The 19,356-nt window shown below is 42.6% G+C and overlaps 1 protein-coding gene across 2 annotated transcripts in view; it reads left to right on the plus strand.

Moving 5' to 3' along the window:
• The window catches only part of ATP2A2 (ATPase sarcoplasmic/endoplasmic reticulum Ca2+ transporting 2), a 43,980-nt gene extending 24,921 nt beyond the window's left edge, over window positions 1–19,059 (plus strand). Inside the window, exons 8-21 of one of the 2 annotated variants that reach the window (XR_004243626.1) lie at window positions 791–1,255; window positions 3,603–3,691; window positions 6,858–6,960; window positions 7,484–7,615; window positions 7,705–7,827; window positions 7,988–8,206; window positions 8,968–9,303; window positions 9,511–9,731; window positions 10,681–10,883; window positions 11,052–11,137; window positions 11,535–11,668; window positions 12,669–12,786; window positions 12,901–14,453; window positions 18,268–19,059. Coding sequence is in view for 1 of the 2 variants with exons in the window: in XM_032127768.1 (XP_031983659.1) it covers window positions 791–1,255; window positions 3,603–3,691; window positions 6,858–6,960; window positions 7,484–7,615; window positions 7,705–7,827; window positions 7,988–8,206; window positions 8,968–9,303; window positions 9,511–9,731; window positions 10,681–10,883; window positions 11,052–11,137; window positions 11,535–11,668; window positions 12,669–12,786; window positions 12,901–13,021; window positions 18,268–18,281 (2,364 nt within the window). In the remaining variant the exon portion in view is untranslated. The remainder of the gene's footprint in view (window positions 1–790; window positions 1,256–3,602; window positions 3,692–6,857; window positions 6,961–7,483; window positions 7,616–7,704; window positions 7,828–7,987; window positions 8,207–8,967; window positions 9,304–9,510; window positions 9,732–10,680; window positions 10,884–11,051; window positions 11,138–11,534; window positions 11,669–12,668; window positions 12,787–12,900; window positions 14,454–18,267) is intronic. The other variant, XM_032127768.1, reaches the window with a different exon arrangement.
• Window positions 19,060–19,356: the final 297 nt, after the last annotated feature.

The raw sequence follows: 19,356 nt of genomic DNA on the forward strand, positions 1-19,356 counted from the left end.
AAAAATTAGAATTAACTTTTAATAAAAGCTGTCCTCAGGGGAAGATGCTGGATGAAACCAGTCTATATGAGGAAAATTATTTTTGTCCTTTACAAGGAAGTCTTGGAAGGTGGAGCACACACACTTTTAGTGTCTCTACAGTAATTTCCTGAAGTAATAGTTCTTCAGCATGGTAAGAGCCCACACAAATTTTGGTGTCATGTAGCTACGATTGAGAACTGGCTTTCTATATAGGCATGAAACAGTTTGTTCAAATTTATTTAAAGGAAGCATTAAATATCTTTCAGATAAGAAAATAACTTTTTGCTGGCAGGCTGCTTAATTTTAACTGTTCTTTCCATGTTAAATATGTTCACACAGGGAGCTTCAGAGAACACATCTATTACTCATAGTAAATAACATTAAATCTGACAAAATAGAGCCCTAATTTTAAAAAAAAGAGGGAAAACACATTCAGTATTTCAGTTGAAATACATACTGCTTGCTCAGCATCTGGGTTTGGCTGTGCTGCTTGTGAGAGATCAATAGTGACTGATTTTGAGCCTGTTCTGGGAGCAGAAATTCCACCCTGGAGTGTTCCCTTACAGACACAGGCAGTGGCATCCTCTTCCTCTTTACCCTTTTCCATGTCCTGGCTGAGACACAATCTGAGCTTGCATGAGGTGGTTTGGTTTGAGGTGTTTTTGTGGTGGTTTTTTTTTTGTTAAATTAAAACCAAACAAAAGAAACTCACCCACAAAACCTGTTTGTAGGTTGACTCCAAGTTTTCCCTTCTCTTTCTTTACCTCAGGGTACAAACATTGCTGCTGGTAAGGCCATGGGGGTGGTTATTGCAACAGGGGTAAACACGGAAATCGGGAAAATCCGTGACGAGATGGTGGCCACCGAGCAAGAGAGAACCCCGCTGCAGCAGAAGCTGGATGAGTTTGGGGAGCAGCTGTCCAAAGTCATCTCCCTCATCTGCATCGCCGTGTGGATCATCAACATCGGCCACTTCAACGACCCCGTGCACGGCGGCTCCTGGATCCGCGGCGCCATCTACTACTTCAAAATCGCCGTGGCCCTGGCCGTGGCCGCCATCCCCGAGGGCCTGCCTGCTGTCATCACCACCTGCCTGGCGCTGGGCACACGCAGGATGGCCAAGAAGAACGCCATTGTGAGGAGCCTCCCCTCTGTGGAAACCTTGGGCTGCACCTCGGTGATTTGTTCCGACAAGACGGGGACCCTGACCACGAACCAGATGTCTGTGTGCAGGGTACGTCCCACTGGCTGCTTCTGCTGCTCCTTTTCTCCTCAGCTGCTCTCAGTAGTCAGCATGGCTCAAATTCTCCTGATCCCGGCTCTTTCGGTTCTCATATTATCAAAATCCTGCTTTATTTTCCTAAGATAAGCCTCCACTTTAAATTCAGTTTTCCACTGTGTAGTCTTGAAGGCTTTTGTCTCTTCCCTTCTTTAGTCATGGCTAAAAATAGCTCTACCCACACTCAAGGAAGAGAAAGTTGTTTGTAAGCAGCTTTCCATTGACTTGTCTGGGAGCCTTTCAGGTTGTTGGTAATTATTTGGTGGGATTTATGCCTTTTTTAAGAAAGTTACACTGTCGACCAGACTGTGTGTAAGTGTCAAACACTTGGGTCTTTAATTGAGAAAGACAACAATGGTGGAGAAACTTAGTATGAGAAAAGGAGATATACTGCAGCAACTTGGGAAGTCAAAGGTGTGTTCACTTCTGAGGAGGTTCCACCTTCATTTGGTTATCTTACCTGCAGTAGCTCTGCTGGTCTCGTGTGGATCACTGTAGTGTTTTCAGTGTGCAACACTGACTAATCTGGCAGCTTGAGGTGCAGTTGACCGTGTCACCAGCATTGCCAGGGTCATCTTCAATGTTGGTGTATTTTTAGGTAAGCACGAGTTCTGTGCCTTTCCTCCCTTCCCCCCAGTACTCTGTCTAGTGTTGGCTAATTTGGGACTTTCATGGCTGATCACTTAACATGCTGCGTGTTCAGTTGCCAGTTTGTGCTTCTGTGTAGGGATTTAGTGGCGAAAACACTGAATTCTTCTGTTTAATAACTTTAGATGTTCAGTGGCACGGCAACTCCAACATGAAATGTCCAGAGTCTCATTACATTGGGTTAGAATTCCAAATGTGTGCATGTTGAGCACTGCACACCAGTGGTGAAAGTTTGTAAGCCCTAAGCACTTTATTCTCGTGTGATTGATGGCTTTTTCTTTCTAATTGGTGGTTGACTTGTTCTGCTTCCTTAAGTATCGTAGTATTTATACCTAAGAGACACAAAGCAGCTGCTCATCAGTATTCCAGAAGAGGTTACTTGCAGTAGAGTTGCATAACTGCCCTAGTCTTTGCAGGGATTTTTTCATCCTGCAGATGCCAAAAGCAGGAGGCTTCCTGGTTAACTCATCATTTAAGTTGTGTTTATTTAAAAGCTCAAAATGCTCTGCTCCTTATTTAGAGGGCTAAATGTTTTAGATCTTGTCCAGTACAACTTACTTGGTTCCTTGTTAACCTCTGACAGCTGCAGCAGAATGTGAATTGCAGTTTGCAAAAATGTAGCAAAATTCTAATACCTGGAACCATGAGTTTATTTTATTGGGCTGTATTTTGTGAGAATGCTTCTCTAAAACATGGGGCAGCACGATGAGGGGAGAGGAGGACATTGCTAAAATGTGATGTGACAAAATGGCCTGTACTAACCAGTGGATCAGAAGTTCCATTAGGATACACCATCAATTAGTGAGAAATTATCTTCTCCAGTACCACTCCAGTAAGCCATGAAGAGTAAGACAGCTTCAGGCACTGTGGTTTTTATCTCCATCCTCAGATGTGGCTCTGCCTGCAGCTCTCCTAGAAAGGAAACAAAGGAATGACTGAGTTGCAGGTCTCTTAGAGGTACAACTGCATCCCTCAGATGGGTGTCTGAATTTGAAAATATCATTTCACCAGTGCTAGAACAGCACTTGAGTTGGCTGAATGGTTTAAACTCCCAGTGTTCCATGTGGTAAAGTGACTTGTAACTGGAAATCCAGGACAAGCAACACTTTTGCTTAAGGCTGGTATTAAGAGAAACTGGCCATAGTCTGACTCTTGCTGAAACCTCACCTCTTAGATCTCAGCTTCTCCTATTTGTAAATGCTTTTATTTTGATTTTGGGAGGAATTATCAGTGTCCAAGCTGACAGTGTCCAGCTGAGCTGCTTTTGACTGTTTCAAAGCAGATAATTAGTTCATGGTTTGTGTTACATGAGGATTAATACACATCTGTGAAGCTTAGGAAGAGCTTGGATCTAGTGAGGATTGTCAGGTGGTGTGTCAATGGTCTTCCCAGCTGAAGTGTACACAGCTCCTGTGGTTTTCAGCTCAGTTTTCCAAAGAGATCTGTAGGCAGAAGGGCTGTTACCTGCACTTTGTGCTTCCGTGTATGGAGCTGTTCAAACATATGTGAGATCGAAGTGTGGAGGATCAGGACTTGTCTGGTTTGTTTATTCAGCCTGAACTTGCCTCTTGTACCTGCTTGCTTAAGGCCTGTTTAAATCTCTTGAATTAATTATTGTTCAAAGATAGTAACACTTGTAACTCTCTAATTTCAGATGTTTATCCTGGACAGAGTAGAAGGAGACAGCTGCTCTCTGAACGAATTTACTGTAACTGGTTCAACATATGCTCCCATGGGAGAAGTGTAAGTGTTCTGTTCAAGTTAAATATTTGTCTATTTATGCATTCACTATTACTTTGGTCTAGAAAAGGGATGCATGTAATATTCAATAGTGATTGTTAATAAATGAAAGGTCAGCCTGTGAGAATGCACACTGAAGGGCTGGGGGCAAAGTAATTAACAGGAAAACGAAGATAAATGGTAGAAAAGTAAACTTTCATAACACTGAATACAGTCTCCAGTATTGCCAAGTTCCCTTGATAATCTAAAAATTAATTATGGGTAGAGAGGATTTATTTTATTGAAGTCTTACTGGACTGAGATTAGCTATCTCAGTGCTTCTATGTGAGGTTTACTTTTATGTAAAAACTGGGTAAATCTGAAGAAGGTAAGCATTTGCTAATCTGTGAACTCAGTATTTCCAATTTCCCTGCCTCAGAGAATAGGGAAGTTGTTTTTTCTGAGGCATCTTCTGAATGTGTTACCTCTTAAATTGACTGTAAATTCCTGTCCCTGGCCCTCAGTAGTTTATTGGTGCATCTGTACTTGAGTTGATGTGTGTTTATCCCAGCCTTTGCTATTTGAGCTGCTGTTAAACCCAGTCCTTCAGGAAAGGAATGAGGTTTGGTTTACTTTAGCAGTTGCAAGTCTCTACTAGTGAGGTAAGTGGTTCATCCTGAAAACTTCAGGAATTTTTAGGGCTGCTTCTTGAAGAAAAGTTTACTGGCTTGTTACAGCTCCTTTTACTTGGTCAGTCCTCCATGTGTTTTATAATCTTATCAATTCAGTTTTACTTGCAGAGTAGAATTCTGCTATGGGCAAAGTAGAATTTAATTTCAGTTATTGTAAACGTCTGAGCCTTGTGCAGTTTCACATGTGTGCCTCTGACTCCTGCAATCTTGCCCATCTCAATAGTGATTATCTCTGTTTAATTCCCACAGCAGTTAAGACCCTGGTGTTCCCAGCAGCTGGAAATCTTAATTCCCCAGTTCTCCTTTTTATTTCAAAGCTAATTGCTGTCAAAAGCTTTCACTTTCATTTCAGGAGGCAGCATTTGCTTAGACAAGGTGACTCCAGACCTTGCAAAACTCCCAGCTGTTGCTCTTTAGCTGGTCTCACAAGAGCTCCAGATAAACGAAAAAATAAAATAGAATGTGGTGCCAGATGTGGGGGATAATGAGACAGATAATGTTTGTTAATGTGCTGTTTTCACTTGCTGAAGTTGGAGAAAGTGAACAAGTGTGTTAAACTCACAAAGGATTCTGAGAGAGGGAAGTTGCCTCAGAAAGGCTCTTCCTGGAGCATAAGGAAACTCAGCTCAACTCCAAGCCTTAGGGCTGGTTTATTTCTGCATTTATGGGCAGCTTTTAAAGCAGTGGCTTTGAAGGGATTTTGAGTAAGGTGACTGACTTCACCTTGGATTGCAAACTGTCACTGAAAATGAAGTTTGGGGGGGGGGGTTAAGAGGCAGTTAATCCATTGCACTGCCCCAGAGCAGGACCTGCTCCAGATATGAACCATTTCTGACAGGTGTTACTTGGTACTTCAGACACTGTTGGCTTCCACAGCCTATTCAATTTCATAACCATTAAGTGTTTTTGCACTAAATCAGTAATTTTTCACTTAGTCTTAAAAAATATGATACCTGACTCTCCCCTGAGATTCATTCAGAATATAAAATCACAAATATTCCCTTCTAAAAACGCCCCAGATTTCATAGTGATTTATTTTGCAGGGATATTGGGAGTTTGTCAAAGTTTGGAGTAGTTCTGCCATGTGTCAGCACACTCAGTGCTTACTGCAAACAGAGCACAAACCCAACAATAATTAAGAACTGGCAGATTGCATTTGACCTTCAAATGAGTTAATCTTGAAAAACCTGAAGCTGTAAGAAAAAGAATTCCTTTATCCAGAACTGATCCCAGCACCTTAGACTGCATTTGTTCTTCAGAAACTGTTGATAAGGGACACAAAAACAAGGGTTATAAAAAGCACACCCTGGTGTAACAAGCTATGGATAGTCCAGTATGCTGGTGTTCTTTGAGTTCAGAACAGGTGAAAACAGGAAGTTTTGGATGGGATAGATGAGGTGACAACCTGAGAGCTGGACTTTAAAGCCACAGCTTATGGCTGTAGGATTATATGCAAAATGAAACATGAAAAACATACTTGTTTTCTTAAAATTCATTTTGTTCTTGTGCTGTGTTACACAACACTGGAATTTGTTTGCAGTGCCACAACTGAACAAAAGCTTACATAATGGGACATGTCACAGTCTGTGTTGTGAATTCTTACGGAGTAATGATCCACATCTTTCCTCCATCAGACCTTTTTTTTTCCCCCTCCTTGGGAGCTTTAATAAAAGATGTTATATATTAGCTCTGTCTTGCTAATTTTGCTGGTGGGAAAATAACAGTATTGAACACTGTCTTGGTTCTTTTATTCTTGCTGTAGAAGTATGGGAATGTTCCAGAAAAGGAATCAATTCATTGTTTCCAAATGTGAAAGCAGAGAAGTTGCTTCTTACTTGTGATGTCAAAATGGTGCTTTACTTCAGGAAAATGTACCTTCCCTCTCTCTGAAGCCTTGAGATATTTGTCATTAAGTGTGTACCACTTCTAGGAAAGAGTATTTCTTTTCTAGTGGAGTTAGTCTTGTGAAATGACTTCACTTTTCATGGCTTTAGGATGCTCACATATAATAGACATCGATTGTTAGGAAATTAAAGAAGTGAAATCTGCTTTAATGCCTGCCCAGTTCATGCATTTCATGCATTGCAGTGAAGCTGCAGAATATGCAGCAGGAAGGAAGCTAAACTCCTCAGGTATCCAGCAATATCCCTCTCCTGTGTGGATCTCCCCTCCGAGCCCTGCACATGCTCAAATAGTGCTTTCCTGTGCCTCATCACTGAGCCCTTTTCCACGCGGCTGTGTGACTGTCACTGGAGGAAGTGAGGTTTTGTCACTCAGGGAGTGATGTCATCAATGATCTTGTCATTCCATTCATGGCTCTGACCAAACTTCAGAACTCCCCTTTAGCAATCCTGCTCTTCTCAACAACTTCTGTAGTTCCAAGTCCATAACTAATGAGCATTGTACTAAATGGAAATGCAGTAAAGAGGATAAAGAAAAGATGAGATGCTAATTCTAGATAACTAACTTCAGTCTCCCCCTTTTCTTCTTCTGGAAAGGCATAAAGATGACAAACTGATTAAATGTAGCCAGTATGATGGTCTTGTGGAACTTGCAACGATCTGTGCACTCTGCAATGACTCCTCTTTGGATTACAATGAAGTAAGTTCATATCCTGGAACAGAGGAGAGTGTGGGAATGAGGATAAATGTTCTCATCTGTCTGTGTAATACCTTGCAGTGGTAAATCCCCTTCTAGTCAAGGAGGGAGAGTATTTAGGCCCTCTGAAGTATTAATTCTGAGAATTACTTGTTTGTTGAACACTGAGAACTAAATCCAGCAGCAAGTGTATTCTGTAATTTGGAGATTTCCTGGTGCTGCTTTCTTGCTTTGCCTCACTGCCTTACAGTTGCTGCCAATCCCAAAATGTCTTAAATGCTTGATGATAAAGTACTGACACCTCTCTCTGCTGCTCTTGAGGGTAAGGGCTTCAAATTCCTACAAATCAAACTCCTCAAAGCTGCTCTTTTCAAGTAGTTTTACTTGTTTCATGTGCCACATTAAATCTCATTAAGCTTTTCCCCTGTTCCCCCCCCCACCCTTGTGAAACTTGAGCTTTTGTCTGTGGTAGGTTCCAGGTGAGGTTTAAACTCCTGTGCTTTTGTTTGCTTTGTGTTAACTCAAGGCTAAGGGAGTTTATGAAAAGGTTGGTGAAGCCACAGAGACGGCGCTTACGTGTCTGGTTGAGAAAATGAACGTGTTTGACACAGACCTGAAGGGACTTTCTAGAATTGAACGCGCAAACGCCTGCAACTCAGTGAGTCCCCCTTTATTGGCATTGTTTGGGAAGATAGCTCTGTAGTATGTATCACCTAAATGCATTTGTATGCTTTTTGTTTTAATAAGGTAATAAAACAACTCATGAAGAAGGAATTCACTCTGGAATTCTCAAGAGACAGGAAGTCGATGTCTGTCTATTGTACTCCGAACAAACCGAGCCGCACATCCATGAGCAAGATGTTTGTTAAGGTCAGTCCCTTGAGTGAGTGTGGTGGTGAAATGGTGTTACATACTTAAAAATTATGGTACAACGAACTGCAGCTTGAAGTGGGAGGAAGGACTTCATAATTTAAGCAAATGTTGTAATGGAAAGGGATTTATTAAGCTAAACTACTTTTTGCCTCTGCAGGGTGCTCCTGAAGGTGTGATTGACAGATGTACACATGTCCGTGTTGGAAATGCTAAAATACCTTTAACCTCAGGAATTAAGCAGAAAATAATGTCTGTCATTAGAGAATGGGGAACTGGCAGAGACACATTGCGTTGCTTGGCTCTGGCAACCCATGACAATCCTCCCAAAAAAGAGGAAATGAATCTGGAGGACTCCTCAAATTTCATTAACTATGAGGTAAGATTTGTAGCACTTCTGCCTCTCCCAAACTGGAGAATGGTGACTCCTTATGTTTGATTATTCCTTGAGGAAGTTACATCTGAGAATTTTCTTTCTGGGTATTTTTGATGTCAGACACAACAGTTCCTCACGTGTGGAGGGAATGCTCGGTGTAAGAACAGACTTTGTGTTTTAGGAGAAACTGTTGATGGCATGTAGACAGACTGCTGCTGCTTGGCTAAAAGCACAAGAAGAACTCAGTTAAACAGTCCAAAAATTGTGGTGTTGTTTCAGCTCTTACGGTTTTTCAGTTTGGCATTGCTCAACTGCAAGACTTTTTTTGGGATTGTGTGGTGGAACATACCTGCTCTGGGAGTCAGGTTCACTTGCCTGCCTCTGTGCTGACAGCTGCAAGGGCTCAGTCCATGATTATCATCTTAGCTGCTCTGTAGTTTTCTAGTGAAATCTGTATCTGCTATTTAGAAGGAAGGTAATAATAGTTGCATGAGTTTTGGCTTGTGCTCTCTCTGCTCCTGGCACTGATGATAAAAATGAAAGACTCAATGCTTGCAGGTTGAATTTGCAAGGCTGGCAAGTAGAGCACGTTTTAACTTGTAAAATTAGTGCATTTGAAGTAAAATTTGGTAAGGCAGGACAAGGAGCGACCCCAAGTGTCACGACACAGAGAGATGTAACGTGCAGGGAAAACAATTATTTCGCTGCTGCCAGAGGAGAAATCTGCAGGATCTTGCACTAAAACTCAGCCTATCTTGTTTCAGACCAACCTGACGTTCGTGGGCTGTGTGGGAATGCTGGATCCCCCGAGGATTGAAGTAGCTTCATCCATAAAGCTGTGCAAACAGGCTGGCATCAGAGTTATTATGATCACTGGTGACAACAAGGGCACGGCCGTGGCCATTTGCCGCCGCATCGGGATCTTTGTGGAAGATGAGGACGTGTCCACCAAAGCCTTCACCGGCCGGGAATTCGACGAGCTGTCCCTTGCTGCCCAGAGAGATGCCTGTCACCATGCTCGGTGCTTTGCCCGTGTAGAGCCTTCCCACAAATCCAAAATCGTGGAGTTTCTTCAGTCTTTCGATGAGATCACAGCCATGGTAAGCGATGGTTACTTGGTTAGAAAGGCAAATGCTATGTTTAAACCCTAATTAGGCCTTCTCAGAGTAATTCCCCATTCTGGAAAACACTTGCTTCTATGTTTCCCTGCACTTAGTGAGTTTTAAGGATCCCAAACCACACCCAGTGCAAAATTCCTTTCTGGATCTGTATGTTAATGCCCACCCAACTCTGAATTCTCGTTTTAGACTGGGGATGGTGTCAATGATGCCCCTGCACTGAAGAAAGCAGAAATTGGAATTGCCATGGGTTCTGGTACTGCAGTGGCCAAAACTGCTTCTGAAATGGTTTTAGCAGATGACAACTTCTCCACAATTGTGGCTGCTGTGGAAGAAGGACGGGCAATTTATAACAACATGAAACAGTTCATCCGATACCTGATCTCCTCCAATGTTGGGGAAGTTGTTTGGTAGGTTTAAATTTATTTTTCCTTTGAGCTAGAGTCCTTCAGTATTTCTCACTAAAACTGGAGGAGGAAGTTCTCCAGGTAATGGATCTCTGTGGAAGTTGCATGTTTCTGGCCTGGTCTTTAGTGAAGAATTGTAGCTTGCCACAAAAGTTGCACATTGTGTTATGTAGAATATTCTAGCTCAGTAAGTAATGCTTTCCAACTGTTTCTATGACTGGAATAATTCTCTAGAGAAGGAGAACCAAAACCTTAATCAAATAGTACAAGATCTGGAATTTCAGATAACGTAGTTATGGGCATGGTTTAGATGTTTGCTTAACCTCAGATTTCAGGAACATGTCTTGTGTTCCTCTGGGAGGAGCAGTGGTGACCCAGCACCACAGAATGCATTTCTGGTGACAAAATGTAAATATTGGTCTCCTCACATCAAAGCAGACTTTCTCCCAGAGTGGGATAAAGCACAGCAATTGTCTTGCCTTGTTTCTTGTCAGCTTTAAGGCTGTCCTTCATATGGCTCTTGCTGCAGCCCCTATTTCTGTTCTATTTATTCACACAGGCTTGGAGCCATGAAAGTTACAGGCTCATTAAACTTCTGCAGGGACTAGCAGTAATCTAGGGAAATGAAGCTTAGTCATTTGAGCTAAAATGTGTCTTGAAGAAAGTGGTTTGCAAGCCTTTATCCATGTGTATATATATATTTACCTATACAGACAAGTAGGGAAAAAACAACCCTAATTTTTGAAGTTACCAGAAGAAGAAGACAATGCTTCAAAGCTTGCATGCCAGTGGTTAGTCTTTGCTCTTGGGTATGTGTTTAGTTTTCTGATTGTGAATATTCAGCTTGTGATCTTCGGTGGGTAAGAGAGAACAGAAGTGCTGCTGCAGGCTTAGACTTAAACGTTACTGACATGCACAAGAACAAGCTTGTAACTGGTGGGTTTCTTTGTAGTATCTTCTTGACTGCTGCCCTGGGTTTTCCTGAAGCTCTAATTCCTGTTCAGCTGCTGTGGGTAAACCTTGTGACGGATGGTCTCCCTGCCACTGCCCTGGGCTTTAACCCTCCTGATCTTGATATCATGAATAAGCCACCACGCAACCCCAAAGAGCCCCTGATCAGTGGGTGGCTCTTCTTCCGTTACCTGGCTATTGGATGTAAGTACTAATGGCTTTTTTTTTTCCCTTAAATAAACTAAGACATCAATTACAACCAATTTTTTTTTCAGTACTGGAAGTCTTGAGGCCGAAGTTCAAGTGTGGCAAGCGAGGTCTTGTCTTGAGTATGGTTCACAGCGCTGAGAAAAGCTCTTTGTTTACTTTCAGGTTACGTTGGTGCTGCCACAGTGGGTGCTGCTGCTTGGTGGTTTATTGCTGCTGATGGTGGTCCAAGAGTTTCCTTTTACCAGCTGGTATTTGTTCAGTTTAATATCTTTGGGGGGAGAGGGGAGGTTCTTGCTGCTTTCATACTTGAAATGACTGTACAAACCTGGTAGGTTACGGGAATTTGTATAATTAGACATTTTCAGACTTGTTACTATAAAACTTCATCATGATTAATTAGTCTTGATAGCAAAGCTCACAGTTGGGATACCTGAGCTTCTAACAATTTGAAGGACTAATTGTTGTCTTGTAAATGAAAGCCTAAAGGGGATTTTTCTAAAGCAGGCAAAAGTTTATAAGCACTGCTTTTAGGAGTTACAGTAATAACTTTCCTTTCTGTAACACTCACTGCTTTTTTCTAGTTGCCTATTTTACATTTTAAAAGGTAACAAGCTGTGGAAGTGAGTTGACTCTGTTCTGTTCCAGAGCCATTTTCTGCAGTGCAAGGAGGACAACCCAGACTTCTACGGGGTCGACTGTGTGGTGTTTGAGTCCCCGTATCCGATGACAATGGCTCTTTCTGTGCTTGTCACCATAGAGATGTGCAATGCTCTCAACAGGTTCGTATGTCCCAACAGGAAAGCCAAGCCTCTGCATAGCTTGTCCAAAATCCTGCTTTTTGTGCAATTTGATCCTTGGTGGACAGCTCAGCTAATGAAGAGTGAGTCACATTTCCCTTCCGAGTTCTGGTAGTGCAAACAAAGTGACTCTTAGATAACATTTGAGATCTCTTATCATAAGGTGTATTTTTAAGTCTGCCAATTCACTCTGGTATTTTACTAAGCACAAGCAACTGAAATATTTTCCGTTATTTTTAATCTAAGCTTAATCAATCAGATTATCCCTCCTATGTTGGTATAAAGTGATATCAAGGAGAACTAAAATAAGAATGCTGAAGATATGGAAAATAGCTTTTCCTGCCCTAAGGGAGTGTGGGTTTAGCCAATTAATATTAGATTATAAATGGAAACCACTAAATAGCACAATGTCAAGGGTATTTTTCTTCAAATAGCTTAGAGGTCAGTTAATTTAAAAACAAATAAACTTGAAATGCAAGTGCACTGGGGTAGTCCTACATAAAGATACTGCTCTACATCTGCTGCTCTGGATCTCAGCCTCCTCTCCAGCACAGCATAAATGCAGATGGAATCAAGAGCCAAGCATTAAGAAGGTGCAAGTTCTTGACCCTCTGTAAGTCTTCCTGTGAACTTGAGCAGAAGTGGGTACACTTGGGGCCCTGGTAGACTCGGGGGGATTGTGTCTTAGGCTGCCATGTCCACACTTCCCTCTCCTCTCTCATGGAGAGGATTTTGGAGTCATAGTGAGAAGAACAGGCTAGATCAGGAACGAGCAGAACACTTGAGACTCTCGAGAATAAACCCGAGGCTGATGGTGACTGCTTTGCTAAGCTGACTTCCAGGCCAGTTGGAAGTTGCAGCATCCAAACTGTATCCTGGGCTGTTTCCTGCCTGGGATCCCCGTGCCTTGCCAGGCTGCTTTGTGGTTCTCAGAGCTTCCTGTTGGTGTTACAGTCACACACCAGCCGTGTTTCTGTTGCAGCCTGTCAGAAAACCAGTCCCTGATGAGGATGCCCCCGTGGGAGAACATCTGGCTGGTGGGGGCCATTTGCTTGTCCATGTCCCTCCACTTCCTTATCCTTTATGTGGAACCACTGCCAGTAAGTGCTCGTTCCTTACCCCCACCCTTGAACTCCCAGACAGAGCAAAACCTTGTGTGAGGCTTGAGGCCAGGGCTGGAGGGGGAGCTTGGTAACCCCTGGCTTTTCTTTCAGATTATCTTCCAGATCACGCCTCTGAACGTGACGCAGTGGCTGATGGTATTGAAAATCTCCCTCCCTGTCATTCTGCTGGATGAAACACTTAAATATGTGGCCCGTAACTACCTGGAACCTGGTAAAGATGATAGTGTGCGGCCTGCCACCAAACCCTGTGCTCTGTCAGCATGCACCGAAGGAGTTTCCTGGCCGTTTGTGTTCATTACTATGCCCCTGGTTATCTGGCTTTACAGCACAGACACTAACTTTAGTGATATGTTCTGGTCTTGACTGACATGGTGACGAGTTTTACATTCAAAGGAAAAAAAAAAAAGTTTAACTTAATTTTTTTATTGTTTAGAGCAACTGTCTATTTCTGCTGAATTTTCACATGAACATATTTGCCGGTGATGGAGGTTTCATAATCTAGATTTTGGTTTTTTGCTTTTTCTGACTTCAGTGGGGGCAATATATTCCTCTTTTATACACAGTTAAAGTGTCCATTGACATGTACAGAGAACTAACACTATTTTATGCAAATATTTTTTTGTAGATGAAAAGCATGTACAGTGTTCTGTTCAATAGTCTATTCATCATGTAAAAAAAAAGTAAATTTTTTTTGAGCCAGCGGACACTATCAAACTAAATTGGCAGCAGATTTTAGGGAATGAATGTGTGTTGTCTAAAACTAAAAAAGCATGTAACTGTTTGTCTTCTGCATGATCATCCAAACTTAATTTGTCATAAAGTCAGGTTTTGTTCACGAGCAGAACTTTCTGCACTGGGTAGAGAGTCCTGCTCCCTGGGTCAGGATTTCTTCTCGGTCCCCTCTTCCCTCACTCTCGGTTCTTGACTGTCCTTGTTTACACCACTTTCTGTATGAGGTATGCCTGATCTCGCTCGTGCAGAAAATACCATTCCAGGTGCAGCCTGCTGGGGTTCTTCCATACTCTCAACACACATAGGGTTGTTTTTTTTAAGGATTATTTATTTGTCTATTGTATTTTATTGTAACAGACCTTACTTTGCCAGTGTTGCCCATTACGCAGGGATAGGGAGGGCTACTTCTGTCTCCTTAAATCTAAAGCCTTTTTAACACACACACACAACTGTTTCAATTAAAAAGAGGGGTTTAAGTTGGAGTTTAATACCTTTTTTACACGTGTCAGATCCTTTCTTTTTCTTTCTTTTTTTTTTTTCCCCTTTAAGACCAAAATTTGCAATGAGACCTGAAAAAATAACTTGCACTGCATAGCTAGAAATTGGATTTCCTACACTTAGGGCACTAATGCTCAGTTGTATACATGGAGTTACTCTGCTGGCCTATTGTTAGCCTGACTTGAAGTAACAAGCTCGTGTGTGTTTTTTGTAAAATCTGTAAATAGCACATGACCAAATTGAACATATTGTATAGAACTATTTTTATTTTAATGTGGCACTAACCACCTTCATTATTACGGTAAATGTTAAAGCATGTTTTCAAATTCAGTCCTGTATCAACAATGTGTAAGTCATTAACAGTCCTAACTGTGGTGTTTTTCTCCAATGCCTTCCAACTTTCATCGACTAAAGTGAGTATTTTTCTTCCATTTCACCCTGCCAGTGGTGACTTGCTGTAAAATAGCATATGCTGTATACATGTTGAAGAATAAATAGTAATTTCCTTCATTCCCATGCTGTGTTTTGTCAAACTCTGCTGTGCTACATTATTATCACCACTTTAGACTCTTGTTTTGTGGTCTGAAGCTCAAATTACTGATTCCAAAGGCAAAGCACTTGCTTTTGGTTTAGTGTACTTTAGGGTCTTGTTTTATGGCACCTGGGAGCCTTAGTGCCCCAAGGTCTTACAGCTTTTGGTCTTAAGTTTGAGATAAAATCAGACAAATCTGTAACTTAAGACCCTGACAGCTGTTACCGTGAATGTTTAGTGTCCAAAACTCTCTGGTACTCGTGGTCAGGTGCTGGTTTACTCCAAAGCTTTTCCCTGCTCTGAAGTAGGGGCTGCCCTTCAGAGCTGAGCACCCTTCCCTTGTCCCTGGTACCTGCAGTGCTCGAAGGGCAGGTGCTGCTCCTGGCAAAAACAGCTCATTATTTGTTATTTGCCATCTGAGAAGGCAAAAGAACAGTCTCACTTTAACAGGGCAGTCTTTGAAACTTGCCCTGGGGTCACTGTGTCTGTAGAGCAGCAGGTGCTGTTATCTTGTGCTGGCTCAGTCTGCTTTAGTAACCAAATTCAAGCAGCTTTGTGATCCCTCTTAGACGGGAAGGATAGTTCCAGGCTATGTTCTCTTGGTGCCAGCTGGAATCCAGCGAGCACACGTAATTCTCAAGGTTTAAGCTCTCAAGTGGAGAGATGCTCCCTCAGAACACAGAGGCTCTATCAGAAATTCCACTGCATTGTGATACTTTGTTTATAGAGACTTTGACTTGTTTGAGTTGATGCTGAAGTGGCTCAGAGGAGCTGACCTGATGATGTAGTAGGTGTGTTGCCAAACTGTGAGCATTCAAATCTCCTCGAATGCCCTTTTTTAGTGTGGAAGAGCCAAGCTAAGGTTTTGCATTCCACAAAACCACTGGCCTGTGCTGGCCATTTGCTGTATCAATAACAAAGGAGCCGTATGAGACTCGTCCCTGTTTCTTGAAACAAAAAATAATAGTTCCTGTGATGGAGGATTCCTTGAGATCAAAGTGTGTACCAGTATGTTACTTGCTGGAAACAAATTAGCAGCTTAGTTCTGTGTGCTCCCACTGCTATTGACAGATGTTTCCAGGGCAGGAATGCCACTGAATCCTTGAACACAGGTTCTGCTGAACCTCAGAGCACCACGTGGTGGCCTTTTTAAAGCCACGTGTCTGGCTGCCACCATGAATAATTTGCTTCTTGTTCGCGTCTTTTATGCCAAATAATCCTGCTATACACCCCCTTTTCCCCTCTCTTAAGAAGCTGAAGGGGTGAATGACTGTAGATAAGTAGAATTCAGTCTTCAACACCTTCTCTGTTGGATCTGTCAGTGTTGAAGATGAATCTTGCTGCTTGTCATGGATTTCCACAGACATCTGAGAGCTCGTTCATGCCGCAGTCTCAGAGGCACTTGGGGTAGGGCCTTGTGTTCCTTGGAGTTTGCCTTGAAAGCTGGATGAGTGGTGGGCAGATGGAGTGGGCTCCATCCCTGCAGGCTCCTGAGCTTACAGGAACAGTCAGGTTTTATAAGGTGCTCCTACAGAGCCCAAGCAGTCTTCATCTGCCCTGTTTTTCTTCTATTTCTCCCAGTCTTGTCCAAGTTTTCCTGCAGAAATGGAGCAATAGGCTTCCCCAAGATCAGCGCTTGCTGGTCTCGGGTTTGATGGCAGGCTGTGCTGTGCTTTCAGGACTTCTGTTTTCCCAGTGTGGTAAATCCCACCCTTGCCTGGTTGGGATTGACCAAATGTTCAGACCTACCATGAGCTTCCTCCTGGGCAGTGAAGCATCCTGCCCTGGAATCACGTCTTTGTGGTCCTGGAGCTGGAGTGCTGGGTCTGGGCTTCAGCCCTGGCAGGTGAGCAGGCTGGGGGAGGCTGCAGGAGGAGCATGAGGCAGCTGAGGGCTTTTCTGGTCTAGAAAGTACAGAACTGCAGTGCAAAGTTTGTAATTTCTGCAGGAAATGTCTGAACTAAAGTGTTTATCCTGAGCTGTATAGATCCTGTCATCCTTCAGCCTCAGTCCTTTCAGCTGGAGAAGCCAGGAAGGGAGGACTTTTCAGGACAGACTCATTTACCAACATCTCATTTAATTTCTTTGGTCCCAAATACTTCCTCTCCAACTTCCCCAGTGCTGGGGTTGAAGAAGGTAACTCCTACTGAACCATGTTAGCCCAGAGAAGGTAACAGCAGCCCTTAGTCAAGCAGTACTAACTCAGAATTCCCCAGGCTTGATCTCCCATTCCATTCTTAAAAATAACTTCATATTTTTTGTTTCTCTTTGCTCCCATCTCACCGAGCTTTTTCATCTCTGCTGTTTTCTGGATTCCTTGGTGCCCTCACACATCACTGCTTATTCTCCAGTGTGAGAGGGGTGTGTAAGACCAGGATCAATCATGGGATTGATGCTGCCTTATGCTGGGAACACCAGGAAGGATATTGGCTTGTGCTGGGAACCCAGTGGGATTTGGAATGAGAGCAGCTCCTCCTGAATCCCGTGTTCTGTAGCAAGGAGGATGCTCAGGCAGCTGCAGTCATGCATTGAATTTTTAGACAGGAGCTTTTGTCTTTGCAGTGCCTTGGGGCTCTCTGCTTTCACGTGTGAGCGATCCAAAGTGCTGAGCTACACAACGAGCTGCTCCTTCTTGCTGGCATCTGAGCAATAAAAATAGTTCATACTTGGTTTCCCAAAACATTATTGCAAAAAAATGAGTATGAAAGAGGCTGCAGAAAAACATTTCTACCCGTCTGTCAAAGTGCTCCGAGGCTTGTGTTGGTAGAGAGGCTGTTGGGGAGGTTCCTGGTACGAAACTGAGTTTTTAATCTGATGATAGAATGCAGTACAGCAGTGCCGGCCCGAGAACACAGCTCGAGCCCAGAGTTCATGGTACACAGCCCAAAGGGGGCTGGATTTGCTGACATGAAGGGAGGTAAAACCAATACAGAGTCGTCTGTCTCTTGCACCTGTCTTGTTTACTTTTTTGCACTTCTAACCATTAACTGTTTCCCTAATCTCTGCTAATTACATCCTTAATTGCATTAATATGCATTTTCAAATCTTAGCAGGAGAGCCCAAATTTTAGTGTTGAAGCAGTGTTTGGAAGAGCTTCCCTGGAGCTGTAGGGACTCAGAGCAGTCTCTCCAGACACAAGGCTGACCTTATGCTGTGGTAGGGGTGAAGTACAGCAGGAGCTTTAGGATGTTGTACTCTACCCTTTGCCTACACATTAATCCGTGGTTTAATGACTTCTTCAAAGCTTTCCTACTGCTTCCCAGAACAAGCTGCCTAACTTGGAAAAGGGACATTGTTAGGTCACTTTGGGGCCAAACTTGCCGTAATGCCTCGACTGTAAAAAACAAGTGCGTGGTGTGGAACTTGAAAGTAAAAATTCCAAAGAAGTGAGAATTGTCTGTTACCACTGGTCAGGCAGAGAAAGGCAAAAGCTAATTAAATGTGTCTTGTTTTTCACTGCAGTCTCGAGTAGGAAGTGCTGGCTCTGCTGATAATCAAGAGAGCTGAGCCTTAATCCAGAGGATTCTGAGCTTCAAGAACAAAGTAACCTGAGAGTGTCCCTTCAATGACAGAGCAGCCAGTTACCAAACTTAACATTCTTTCTTCTGTCACTGTTGATCTTAGTCTTGCTTGTATAATGATACTTAGCATTCATCCTTTCATTAACTGATGCCTTTTCTTTCTTTCCTTTTCAGCAATACTGGAGTAATCGCTTCCTAAACAATTTTGCAGAAATGTAAGGTTGTTTTGTTGCGTGCATGTGTTTTTAGCAACACATCTACCAAAACTTCTGCATGTATCGTGTAAAGATTCTTTGCTTTCCCTAAAAACAAAACTCATTGTGTTCTCTGTGGAAGAAATGTGTGGTACCATTAGGACTTCATGATACAGATGTACAAACGTGCAATATAGCTTACCAAGTCGGAACTCTCTCCAGAGAAGTTGGGTTTCTGTGCTGCATGGAGAAGAGTTTGGTTATCCTTGAACAAGAATTGCAGAGCTGTCAGCCAATTTCCATATTCCTGTATGTAAAATGTCAGTTTATACAATGTACAATATCAGATAATGCATGCCTTGGGTTGTAGACGGATCTCTCTCTGTATTGTATCATCCAAACATCCTACTCCAACAGCTTCTGTACAATGCTCTCCTATTTATAAACCCATGGAAACGATTACAGATGAATGTTAAACCGTAAGCCTCCACTTCATAACATTGGATTTTTTTATCATCTGTGCAAATCAACCTCTTTTGCACTGTAATGTAACTTATTTAAATCTAAGGCAGTAAGACAGATGTTGGTGCAATACAAAATATCGTGATGCATTTATCTAAAAAGCAACGACGACGTAGCCAGTTCCCACAGCTGCATGTGTGACCTTTAGAAGTTGTAAATAAGATCAATTGTCTATTGACATGCTGACAGTAAGGAGCATCACACCTAGTTTCATTTGTATCAGGTAAATAAATTTATTCTACAATACATACTCGGCGTGTTATTTGATGCACTTTGTTTCCTGCAGGTCCGTGCGTAGGCACTGCAGCGCGCTCTTACTTTAATGCCAGGATGACACTTTTTAGCACCAACACCATTGCAATCTTTCCTCCTAGAACTATGCAGATGCAGCTGCTCCTCGGCAGTATTGACCTCCTCGCTGGTGTGATTCCTCTGTCCAGGGGCTTGTGTGTGTGTTTAAGGGACACTGTCAAGTACTTTGATCACTCAGTTTTTTTAAAATGCTCCATTGTTTGTAAAATCCCTCTGAGAAACGGTAAAATAAACA

Source organism: Corvus moneduloides, chromosome 18, assembly GCF_009650955.1.
Source record: "Corvus moneduloides isolate bCorMon1 chromosome 18, bCorMon1.pri, whole genome shotgun sequence".
Classification (NCBI taxonomy): domain Eukaryota; kingdom Metazoa; phylum Chordata; class Aves; order Passeriformes; family Corvidae; genus Corvus; species Corvus moneduloides.